The sequence below is a fragment of the Sorghum bicolor genome, chromosome 7, assembly GCF_000003195.3.
Source record: "Sorghum bicolor cultivar BTx623 chromosome 7, Sorghum_bicolor_NCBIv3, whole genome shotgun sequence".
In the NCBI taxonomy this organism is placed as follows: Eukaryota; Viridiplantae; Streptophyta; class Magnoliopsida; order Poales; family Poaceae; genus Sorghum; species Sorghum bicolor.
This window is the reverse complement of record NC_012876.2, coordinates 7,819,476-7,831,865: the sequence shown is the minus strand read 5'-3', so window position 1 is coordinate 7,831,865 and position 12,390 is coordinate 7,819,476. Positions and strand designations below refer to the sequence as shown.

Genomic DNA, 12,390 nt, shown 5'->3' with positions numbered 1-12,390 from the left:
AACCAAAAAGTTTTCAAGATTCCCCGTCACATCAAATCTTGTGGCACATGTATGAAATATTAAATATAGATGAAAACAAAAACTAATTACACAGTTTAGCTGTAAATCACGAGATGAATCTTTTGATCCTAGTTAGTCCATGATTGAATAATATTTGTCACAAACAAACGAAAATGCTACGGTACCGAAAAAATTTCACCTTTCAGAACTAAACAAGGCCTAATTTCCTTACTTTTCAGAGAAGGCCTGGTGCCTGTCTCCAATCGATTGCAGGTGCATAGATTGCCTTCAGAGCCAAGCGCAGCATGTGCCTTGTGATTCCAGCATTGATTTGACGCTCGCCAGGCAGTCCTGATCTGCGTTGTTTGATTTCTGCAGGCCTGACGCACCTCCTCCTTGCGTTGTGTGTTTTGCGTTCGATTTCTGCTGCATTTTTTTCATCCAGTGTAGCACCAGTGGAAGCACCAGGCTTTTAATCAAGTCAGTTCGTGCTTGCTTTTGTGTCATCGAAATTTGATTGGTCAATCTTGCATCCGTGAAATACCAGAAACAATCTTTGGTTAATCCTTGAAATGAAGAATAAATTTACTTCTTCCACTTGATCGCTAGTCACGGTGGTGAATTTATTTTCTTCTCTGTGAATGGTGCTAGGAGGCTTGGTCGAGTGCAATTCCTGTCCAAGCAAGTGCAGCTGTGCCAAAGTGCCGTGCTTTCTCGTTCCTGCGCAGGTGTTCAACCAGTGTGCGTGGAGAGCAGTCCTCTCTGTTCTGTGTTGAACGAATCTTTTTTAGGGATTTTCTGTCTAATTTTTCCGCTAGTAGTTTGATCGATTGAGCTCCAAATTATGTTCCGTCTGCTACCGTTGTGAGGATTTTATCTAAGTTCTCTTGTCATCGTTGACTGAGTAATTTAGTTTTGGTATTCACTTGTGTTTGGTGGTGATTTAGGACAGTGGCAAAAAATATTTTGAGAGAATTTATAGCTTCCATTCACCCCCTCTGGTCGCCCTTTCCGGACCTTCAAAATTGCTTTCGTTTTCTAGATACATATATTCTAGACAACAAAGGCTATAATTCTAGAAATATTAAAACGACTTGCAATTTGAAACGGAGGATGTAGTAGTTTAGAATATATATATATATATATATATATATATATATAGTCTAATTTAAACACTGCGTTCACAACGAGAACCTAACAAAACTAAATCAAAGTTTAACAACAGTGTACTGTTAATTAGGCTAAAACATCAAGGATTTTACTTGCAAGAGACCGTAATATCAGTGTTAACTCGGTACAACTGTTGTAAAATATCTAGCACTACTGTTAATGAAACAGCCCGAATTACCCCCAAAAAAACTGTGCCCATGTCGATGCGGCGCCACAGCAGGGGCTCATCGACGGCGACGCGGCGCCACGTCTTGCACACGAGCTCCGGGCCCTGCATGATCTCTTGGGGCCCAAGCTTGAGGAAGACGGTTAACAGGATGTCGGGATGCAGCGCCGCCCAGTCCCTCGCCTCACTGGGCGCTGATGAAGGCGAAGGATGAGGTTCCGCTCTGCTGCGGCCGCGGCCGGCCGCGGCGGCGGGAGGACGGCATAGCAGCGGTCTGTGGAATATTCGGCAGACGAAAACGTTGGTGTGCAATGTGGAGAACTTCTTTTTGCTGCCGCCTGCAGTTTTTAATGACGCTTGACCTGCATGCATTGATGCACAGGCCAGTGCAGAAGACCAAGGGTCCCGTAGTGAAATTTATTAGACCAACCTCTGGCATTCTACTGCACATCAAAAATTGTGGAGCCTTTTTTATCTATGTGCCATTATAAAAGATTAAAATGATCTATATATTATTGGAAATTTTAAAAGTCCTCTTGTACCATCATATAAAATTTCTTTTCCCTACGTGCCACTTCCGACACTCTATTGTTTGATTTTAACAGAGCTGGGTGCCAACTATAGACGTAAAAGGCTTCTTGTTCTGGTTAATTCCTCCACCTAAAGGCAAACCCTAGAGCTCGTGGAGAAGGAAGACGTGGGCGGCTGGGCGCGTGCGTGAGGGCAGAGATCCTCATCTCGAGTTTCTGTTGTTTCTTTTATTATGTCTGTAATTGGTTATTTGAAAATCCATAGCATGAAATAGTAGGAAAATACTAAAATAAAAAATCCAGTTTTGCCTATGTTGTAAGGTTTATTTGGCTTTTTTATGAATTTCGGTTCTTTCGGTTAACCGAGCCTGGGAACCAAAATTTCCCAAAGTAGTTTTGAGACTGAGATGCATCGCTAGATGCATCGTACCGATGTAGTCCCCGAGCTTGCTGGAAGGCGAAGTATGAGCCTTGTAGCAAGGTCTAAAAAATTGAATTTACCAGTCCCCGAGCATATCATGCTCGTCTGCAATTGAATAGACTAATCGACCAGTCCCCGAGCATATAACTCTCGGTGGTCGGTACAGTCCCCGAATTCTCAAATTGGTGGGCTGGTCGACCAGTCCCCGAGCATATAGTGCTCGGTGGTCGGTGCAGTCCCCAAGCTCTTAAATTGGTGAGCTGGTCGACCAGTCCCCGAGCGTATAGTGCTCGGTGGTCGGCACAGTCCCCGAGCACGGCGTAGGGACCGGTGGACAAGTCCCCGAGCGTGGTTGGAAACGTAAACGTGCTCGGTGGTCGGCACAGTCTTCGAGCACAGCATAGAGAGTAGTCGACAAGTCCCCGAGCGTGGTTGGGAACGTAAACGTGCTCGGTGGTCGGAGCAGTCCCCGGGCACAGCGTAGGGAATAGTCGACGAGTCCCCGAGCGTAGCTTGTCGACTGGGCCAAACCCCTGAAAAATAAATATAAAGAATAGGTAGTACATGATGTATAAATAAACTTTAGATAAAAAATCAGTACTGAGATAAGTTTTAGATTTTTTATTATAAAATTAGCACGAGTAGTTAATTCATCCTACTGCCGACCACCCGGAACGCAGAGGGCGGATCTCGTGCACGTGTAGGGAGGAGTCGGAGACAGTACCGGCTCTGGAAAGCTCGTGTAGGAGAAAAAACTAGTCGGCTAAAAAAGTTGTTTTGAAGAATAATAATATTAAAAATATTATGTCAAAAATAAATAAAATATTAGAAATGTACTTATCTTTGAAAGAAAGTCTAGTCAGTGACGACAAAATTGTCCGGCCTTCGAGCTTTTCGACTTGTCATGACGGTGGTCGCTGTTGTCATAGCGTCGTTCTTCGCGGCGATTATTATTGCGACGGGTGGTCAAAGCAAGTAGGCCAAACAATTTGGTCGATGGCCCGAGCAGGTCGGTGTTGTCGATCTGCCTCCCTTTGTAGCAGGGAAGCGGGTGACGCGTTGTCGGCGTGGTCGGAGACGTTGCTGGAGTAGTCGGAGTCGTAGCCAGCGTGGTTGAAGCCGCCGCCGACGTCGATGAAGAAGTGGTCGGCGCAGATCGGATCTACACCTCCTTCGTGGTCATGGCGGTGAAGTTGTTGAAGCTGACGGTGAACGTGAAGTCGCCCGCCATGGCCGCGAAGTCGGGGATGATGGCCATCTTGTTCGTCGGGAGAGCTGTACGCACACCCCCTACCTGGCGCGCCACTGTCGACGAAAGCTAGTCGGCAGTCTACCTTGGGGTATACCCACGGTAGTAGTTTATCAGTAGACGGTGCGCAAACTACGAACTCGATGGTGACGCAAGACACGGACAAGCTTTTTATCCAGGTTCGGCCGCCGAGTTGGCGTAATACCTACGTTCTGCGTCTGGTTGTATTGATTTGTGTTGAGGGAACAATGGTGTATGATCTGTCCTCTAGGGGCCCCTGCCCCTCCTTATATATCCTGAAGGGACAGAGTTACAAGCAAAGTATCCTATTTGGTACAATATCTTGTAGCCTTGCGGTGCACGCCGACCAGTCGTGCGCCGCACGTCTTCATCTTGTGGGCCGAGCCACCTCTGACGGTGCGGCCCATATAGACCTACGAGGGTATAGGGGTTTATAGCCCCACAAGAACCGAATAGCTAACCGAAATTTTCGGTTATTTTGGTTTTGGTTTCGATTCTCGATTATTTTGCCCAGGCTTAGTGGGACGTGTTAATTTTTAAAAATAATTTAATAGAGAGTGGACTCTGAGCACGCCAGTCCGAGCAGGAGTGCATCACAATTGCACAATCATACAGCATAGACAAAGTGGGCCGTGACTTTTCAAACATGTCTAGACCCCGTTTGGTTTGTCTTGGGCCTTGTTTAGTTTTTTTAAAAAAAATAAAAAACTTTTTAGATTCTCCATTACATCAAAATTTACAGCACATACACGAACATTAAATATAGATAAAAAATAACTAATTGCACAGTTCGTCTGTAATTTGCGAGACAAATCTTTTCAGTCTAGTTAATTTATAATTGGACAATATTTGTTAAATACAAAATGAAAGTATTACAATGTTCATTTTGTAAAAAAATTAGAACTAAACAAGGCCTTGTTAAAGTTTACCACCCGTCATATGGAATGTTTGGATACATGCATGAAGTGCTGGATATAGAGTATTTACGAAACTAAGAACACAGCTAGAGAGTAATTTGCGAGACGAATCTTTTGAGCCTAATTAGTCTATAATTGGACACTAATTATCAAATAAAACGAAAATACTACAGGACTTGATAAACTTTAACCACCCCAACCAAACACCCCCTAAAGCCTAAACCTAATACATATGATTTGGTCATGGCCTGATGAAATAAGTCAATGAATCAGATTTGTCTTATTATATACTATATATATGATCTTTCAATTAATCAAACTTGAAAGTAGATGTCAGCTAGATATTATTAGAAGCTGCACTCAGTATATAGGTTGCAAACATGCCAAGCAGCCTGGAGCACGCACCATAGCTCATCAACGGGTGTCAACAGCAACTGGCGAACATGTCGTCTCATCATGCTCAAGAAATTCAGCTCCAAACTACCAGAGGTACTTCCGAAGATATCCTCTTTCTCTTCCTAGTTACTGTATATGTGAATGATGTGTTAAGCGGGTCTTCATCAATCACTCAGTGAAGATATCCTTTGTTCAATTCGTTGTTTATCTTGAATATGCGTAGCGTGGCTGATTGATTGTTTGAATGAAACTGGAGTGTGTGCTATCTCACAAAAGCTGCCCAATTTTCGTAAACTTCACTGAAATTCTGACTACCGGCCAATCTGTTTTGTTTGCACCAATAATTAAGGAGTCCCGGAACTGGAATCCGGCGACGGGAACGACAGCAAGGATGGCCAGAAATCCCCGACACGGCGGACGGCGAAAGGCAGCGTCCGCTGGTGGATCTTGGTGGCCGCAGACATGCTCATGCTGCTCTGCGGCGGGACCGTGGCCACTCTCCTCAGCCGCCTGTACTACAACTCCGGCGGCAACAGCAAGTGGATGAGCACGCTCACGCAGTCCGGCGGGGCGCCGCTTCTGCTCATCCCGCTGCTCCTGGCACCGCCGCCGCCGCCGACGCCGACCTCAGGCTCAGGCGAGGAGGAGCGGCGCCAGCCGGCACCGGCGGCGTCCAAGCTGGCGGCCATCTACGTGGGCATCGGCATCCTGATCGGCTTCGACAACCTCATGTACGCGTACGCGCTGCAGTACCTGCCGGTGTCCACCTTCTCGCTGGTGGCGGCGACGCAGCTGGCCTTCAACGCCGTCACGTCGTGGCTCATCAACGCGCAGCGGTTCACGGCGCTCATCGCCAACTCCGTGGTCGTGCTCACCTTCGCCGCCGCGCTGCTCGGCGTCGGCTCCTCCTCCGACGGCACCTCCTCCTCGTCGTCGTCCGACGCGCCGCGGGGCAAGTACGCGGCCGGGTTCGTCCTCACGCTGGCCGCCTCCGCCACGTTCGCGCTCATCCTGTCGCTGCTCGAGCTCGCCTTCGACAAGGTGGTCAGGGCGCGCACGCTCCGGTGGGTGCTCACGGTGCAGATGCACACCAACCTCGTGGCGTCGGCGGTGTCGGTGCTGGGGATGCTCGCGTCCGGGGAGTGGCGGACGATCCCGGCGGAGATGGCGGCGTTCAAGGACGGGAGGATCAGGTACGTCCTGACGCTGGTCGGGACGGCGGCGTCGTGGCAGGCGGCGCTGGCGGGGCAGGTGCGGCTCATCGCCAGGGTGTCGTCGCTCTTCGCCAACGCCGCGGGCGCCGTGCAGCTCCCGCTGGTGCCCGTGTTCGCCGTGCTGCTGTTCGGCGACAAGATGACGGGCATCAAGGCCGTCGCCATGCTCATGGCCGTGTGGGGATTCCTCTCGTACGTTTACCAGCACTACCTCGACGGCCGGCGCGCTGCTGCGGCGAAGGCCGCCGGCGCCGGCGGGGCTCAGTTCAAGTGCTGCGACGTCTGCGCTCAGCGGACGGCAGACGCGGCTTCGCACGCTTGAGACACTGATGTGGTCGTCTGTTTATCAGATTCTTGATTAGCTTTGGCTCCTTGTCATGGAGATTAGCTGGAGTGGAAGCTTGACTCCAGTATACAACTAGTAGTAGTTTGGAACTTGGCTTCATTGGTGACTATTCATTCTGATATCGACCCGTGCTAACACCAATAATTCTCACCTCCCTCCTCACTGAAATTCTTTGATCTTATCTGGTCACTCAGTGTGTATAAAACCCCCCACATCAGCTGGCCCTCGGTCTTCATCTTAATTCCCACCTCAATCCATCTCAAGCATAGGATTGCTTCCCTCGCTCTCTCGAGAAAATAATAAAATACTCATTTTCCTTCCCTTAGTTGGATGTTCATTACAAAATATTGTCAATCATCTCATAAGAGCAAATACAATTATACATCTCGATTTATCTTGTAGCCAAACCAACTCGATAAAATCCTACGTGGAAGTTGAGAATAAAGGAGAGAAATGCACTACATGATGCATCTCCTCAAAATCCATGTAGCACTAGTCACATCCAAACTCCCTATGCAGCCTGTGGGCTTACCACTACCACCACTCCTCACATCTTGTATGCAGTCTGTAGAGCCTACCACTCTCATCTGTTCACAACACGTTGTTAATGCATATGTTGATGTGGTGGGCCTAGATTATAAAAGTTGAGGTTGCAATCTATGTGAAGATGTATGTTATTATATGGCTATAGTTTACAAGGTTAGTCTCTTAATGATATTGCTCACCTATAAGATAAGCTTATTAGACTTGCTAACATGGTAAAAATGGTATAGGAATAAGGAAGTATCAAAGTTGTTACATAATTGTGTAGGATGCAACTATGATGAAATTTGGACACTTGTGCATTTTATAGGCTTGTTGGACAAAACTATCATCACCAAGTCAGCAAGATCTTTGCTTAAGCCCTCGTTCTAGTTTTGATAGTTAACATGAAAACAAACATTATCTCAACAAGATTCTTATTAAAGCTCTCAAAAGTAAAAGATGCACATGCTTTTCTTAGGCTCTGAAAACAATATTATCCTTATTGCTGACCATGGCTAGGTCCAACAGAAAACCAAACACCCACCCTTCTATGCACCCATGTGATTTTTCCTTGTTGTATTTGGGCCTTGATCAGAACCTTCGGTCCAAAGTTGCCCACAACCTCTTGTACCAGAGCTTGGACCATAGTCGAAATTGACCCCCCAAGCTCATACTACCCACCCCCTAGAGCTCTAGCTATGTTCGAATTCTAGCCACACACGCCCCCATGGTCCAACTCCCATGCACTCGCTAGACAATAAAATCATGACCACTTACCCTCAACCTCAAAATCTACCCCGACCACTCAGCCTTCTACTTGACATTAATAGCGCTCGGCCTCTACCCTAGCAGTGGTAGCACCATGGCCTCCATCGGGCTCCAAAATAAGTCAATTTGTATCAACTTCTATGCAAATTAGTTCAATATATTTGTACATGGATGTTTTCAAGATGTAAGTCATTGAATTTTCAATTGAATATCAAATTGATTGTCAATTTGGAGTATCAATAGTAAACTCAAGCTCCGCCATGGACAAAAATTGTTCAAGACACATCGAGCTTGTGATCTATGACAACAAGACACGTTATCCTATAGAATGCTTGTTTACATTAATTGTATGTGGCATTGGAGGTGAGAGAACTGCCCAACAACATGGAATCTGTAATACTCAGGGCATGTGGATGGGTTGCCTGTCATACTAGAAATTGTTGCATATGAGAATCTATGGATTCAACATTCTTTATTTGGACTAGAAGATGGTGATGCCACTCCCAAGGGGCTTCATCAGTTTATGGAAATCATTTCTATAGTGCCAAACAATAGAGAAACTAAAGCCACCATAAGTTGTGAAAAGGAGCCCCTTAGTTGTAGATATAGAGAGCGATTATAGGAGTGTGCAGAAGTCAGGTGTATGAAAGCAATTCACATTATTAGTTGTATATATTATGAGGATCATTAAATGATATCAATGTCTTCATCGATGCCCACTCTTGTGGCTAACTTCATGTGATTCATCTCCTATGTAATACATGGTGAATGGAAGAACTACACGTGTTGTTCAACAACAAGGAGTCTGTAATACTCGGGACATGTGGAAGGTGCAACCATCATACTAAAAGTTGTTGCATTTAGGAACCTATGGATTTGGCACTCTTTCTTTGGATTACTAGGCTTGCTGGAGGAGCCTTCTTCATGGATGCACACTTTTCTAGTGGCTAACTTCAGCAAGGTGAATGGAGAAAGGTACACCATGAGATAGTATTTCGCAGATGGCATTATTCTCTTCGGCAACAGTTGTGTGGAGCTATCAAAACTCACAAAAACAAGAAATTTTATTTTAAAAGAATCTCAAGAAGCTACAAGAAAGGATGTGGAGAAACCATTTGGTGTTTCAAGCTCAATTTCCTATTGTGTCCTGCTAGAATTTGGAACAACAAAGCCCTTTGCTACACAATAATAGTTGTTCTAACCAAGCACAATTGAATCACTACTTGTAAGGTCCAAATGGTTAGAGGGGGGTGAATAGCCTATTTAAAATTCTACAAGCACAACTAGACAAGTATGTTAGCAAAATAAATGGTGAAGCAATTCTAGCACTAGCATGACTAAACTATGCAAGCCACCTACACAAGTCTAGTACAAGGCTAAACACTAAACCACACCGACAAGAGAAGGCAACACTAAGCTCTACTCCTAAACAAGGAAACAAAGCTACACAAGCTAAACAACAAGCGAGGTAAGCAAGTACGTAATGGAGTGAGTGATGATTCTTATACTGACGTTAAAGAGTAGAGATATATCCTAGAATCAATCACAATAGCATACACAATATGAAATCCTTGGCAAGAGATGTTTTTACTTGAGGGCTAGCCGTTAGGACAAATCTTCAGGGCGTTAGACGCTCCAATGCCTACTCGTCAGATGTGGCCTAGTGTTCGATGTTCTCTACCGCGCATGTTAGATCGCTGCCACATGTCACTCTTTGAATGTGAACCATTGATCTTCAATGGTCACTTGAAACTTAACGAACAATGAAAGCACACATTGGACGCATCAGACGCCACTAGTATAGAAAACGATTTCAAAGTCGGTCAAATGGGACTTTTAGGACTAGTTTTTATAACCGCCACTGTGTCATCATTGTTGAAATTCAAGTCTTTGTAGCAATGCTTTTTCAACTGGCTCTGGAAATGGGACTTCAGAGGCGGTTGACTTAAGAAACCTATCCCTAAAAAAGAATCATCTGTGGCGGTTGACTTACGTAAACTGCCTCTAAAGAACTGTTTACAGTGGCGGTTGCTGCAACCAACCGCCTTTGTAAACATATTACAGAATCGATTGTTGTAAAGCAACCGTTCCTGTGAGTGCATTGATCAGAGGCAGCTCTTGCAACACAACCGCCTCTAAAGTGTGATATACAGCAGCGGAAAAAAGAACCGCCTCTAAAGGTTGATTTTGTACCTTTTGAATTCAAACCTTCCCACCATAATTATATCGTGCTTTTCCACCAAATTATATATCGTGTTTTCCCGCCATAATTAAATCGTGCTTTCTCACCAAATTTCATTGTAGATTTGAAATTAACTTCGTATCATACAATATATACACATGATGACACACCAAAGTATATTTATATTTACAGTATTATATATACACGGATTGTTTACTAGTTTTACGACCTAAAAAAAGAAAAAGAAGGGCCGGCGGCATTCACGTCGAAGTGTTTCAAACACAAGATTCGTGGCATACTCCAATCCTGGATCAAAGAATCGCCCCGAAGGCACAAGAACCTCACTCAATAAGAAGTTGCAAAAACTGCCTTGAACGTCTTGAATATTCTTTTGCTCAATTCTTGCCATTGGATTAAGGGCCTTATGCTGTTGCATCAAAATAATGAGAAGGGGCAAAATTAGCTAGATTTAATTAAATTAATGGACATATGCTTATGATATAGTGTGACTTACTTCTTCAGGGTGATTGTAGTTCATTCGCATCCATTGGCACACATAGTACCCACAAAGAACAGTGCCGGTAGGCCGCCTCGAACACTGCAAGTTGATGACACAGTCATCCACATGCCAAATTAGTATAATAATTTGATTTGGTTAGAAAATGATCATTCCGATTGATGAAAACTAATAGTCATCCTCTCCTTCTTGTCCGGTGCATGGTCTCCACCTTTTCTAACATATTATCTATATTCACTATTTAAAGGAAGAAACAATTAGTAACACTAAAAAACAATCATATATGCACAAATATAAAGAAAACTTACGTCTGTAGAAGGCTGGTGAATTTTTTATACTTTTGGTCTTCAGCTCTCAAAGAATCAAAGATGACAACATTACCTAATTTCAAATTGATGGATTCTAAGATGAAATGATCACTGTATTATGATAGAATTAGTGTAAAACAACATTTTAGTGTCTTAGTGAGCAAACGTAAACCAAATAGCATGAAAATAGTTAAGATAGTAATGGATCTTACCAGGAATGGTACAGGGCATATACATATTGGCAATTCTGATAAGCTAAGAACATATTCCCAATATATAGTGCAGCATTCTCCTTTGCTGTTTGGAGTGCATCCTTCCTAAGTTTGTCCCTAGCCTGCTTACCCTTGACACCTGTGAAAGCGGGATGATCATCTTTCCAAGATTCAGGGCTGGTATGGGCTGCCTTGCATATGAGATGTGGGTCAAGGTATCCATTCTTCACGTCCAACTTGGCCGCAACCATCCACTTTTCCTACATATATTGGTGATAAAAAGGCCGGTTAGCTGCACATAACCAATTGTGAATGGATTAGTTTAGGGAAAAAACACTTACATGCACCACAAGGAAAGCTGAGTCACTTCAAGTTTCTTCTAGCGAAATAAAAATTGCATGGACTCGAAAGGTATCGTAAAATAGGAGTGTTCTTCTAAGGTCTCATATATGTCTTGGTATCACACTGGCACTGAATCTAACCCTAATTTCATCGCATGCAAGTACCACTTCTGGAAGGCCCTTATGTGTGACAATCTCATGTTGTTTTTTAGGGTGAAATTAGGAAGGAATTCCTTTCCTGGCACATATTTAAAAAGGGTACTCAGTTGTGTCTTGCTCCATCATTTCTTTGACGAACTCAACACTCTATAGGGTTTCAGTCATACGATGTTGGGCACCAAAAACAGTGCCACCTCCTTCGTTAGCCTTGGCCTTGCCCTTAGCATTTGGAGTAGACGAAGTGAAAGCCCAAGTTTGGTTTTGGTAATTAATGACACCAAGTTGCTAATGCCTTGTGTTTAAGTGATTTGAGTTAGGCATAGCAACACATGTGATGAAGGTGCATGGTGGCATGAAAAGGTGGCCACATGATCACAAAGGGATGAAGCATGATGTGGAGATCATGGTGATAGACGAGGAGCAAAGTTATCAAGGCAAAGGTATAAACATAGGACTTTACCTTTGCCGGTCTAAGATGAGTAGAGAAGTGATTGACTGGGTTTAGGATAGATAGCCGACTATCAAGAGTGGAAATCACGGTCATCTCTTGATTCAAGTGCTACTAGGTCTACATCTTGAGCATATGCATTAGGATCTAGTAAAGTGTTGACTTAACTCCTTTGGTGAAAATGTTTGTGAAAAGCTAACACACTTGCACTTTGGTGGTGGACACTTGTTGGTGTCAGCACATTTGCAAAGGAGGTGGAGTTCCTAGGGTTGAGAGGGGTGTGGGTTCCTCTCTCCCTCCTGCCGAGCTTGCGAGGCGGGATTCGGCGCTTTTGAGAAAAATAGGTGTATATTTTCTATTACGTCGGTGGGAATTTTGGAGAAGTCGCGGGAGTGTTTTCTCACTGAGAAACACTCACCGGACGCTGAGTGCTGAGGCACCGGACGCTGGCCTCAGAGTCCGGTGTGCTTGACCCTGGTAGGGTTGAGCACCGGACGCAC

At 44.6% G+C, this 12,390-nt stretch overlaps 1 protein-coding gene across 1 annotated transcript; it reads left to right on the top strand.

Annotated features, from left to right (window-relative positions):
• On the top strand, window positions 4,488-6,755 carry LOC110436866 (probable purine permease 11). Its single transcript, XM_021464504.1, has 2 exons — window positions 4,488-4,963; window positions 5,220-6,755. The coding sequence occupies exons 1-2, from the start codon at window positions 4,918-4,920 to the stop codon at window positions 6,404-6,406; spliced, it is 1,233 nt and encodes a 410-aa protein (XP_021320179.1). The 5' UTR covers window positions 4,488-4,917; the 3' UTR covers window positions 6,407-6,755.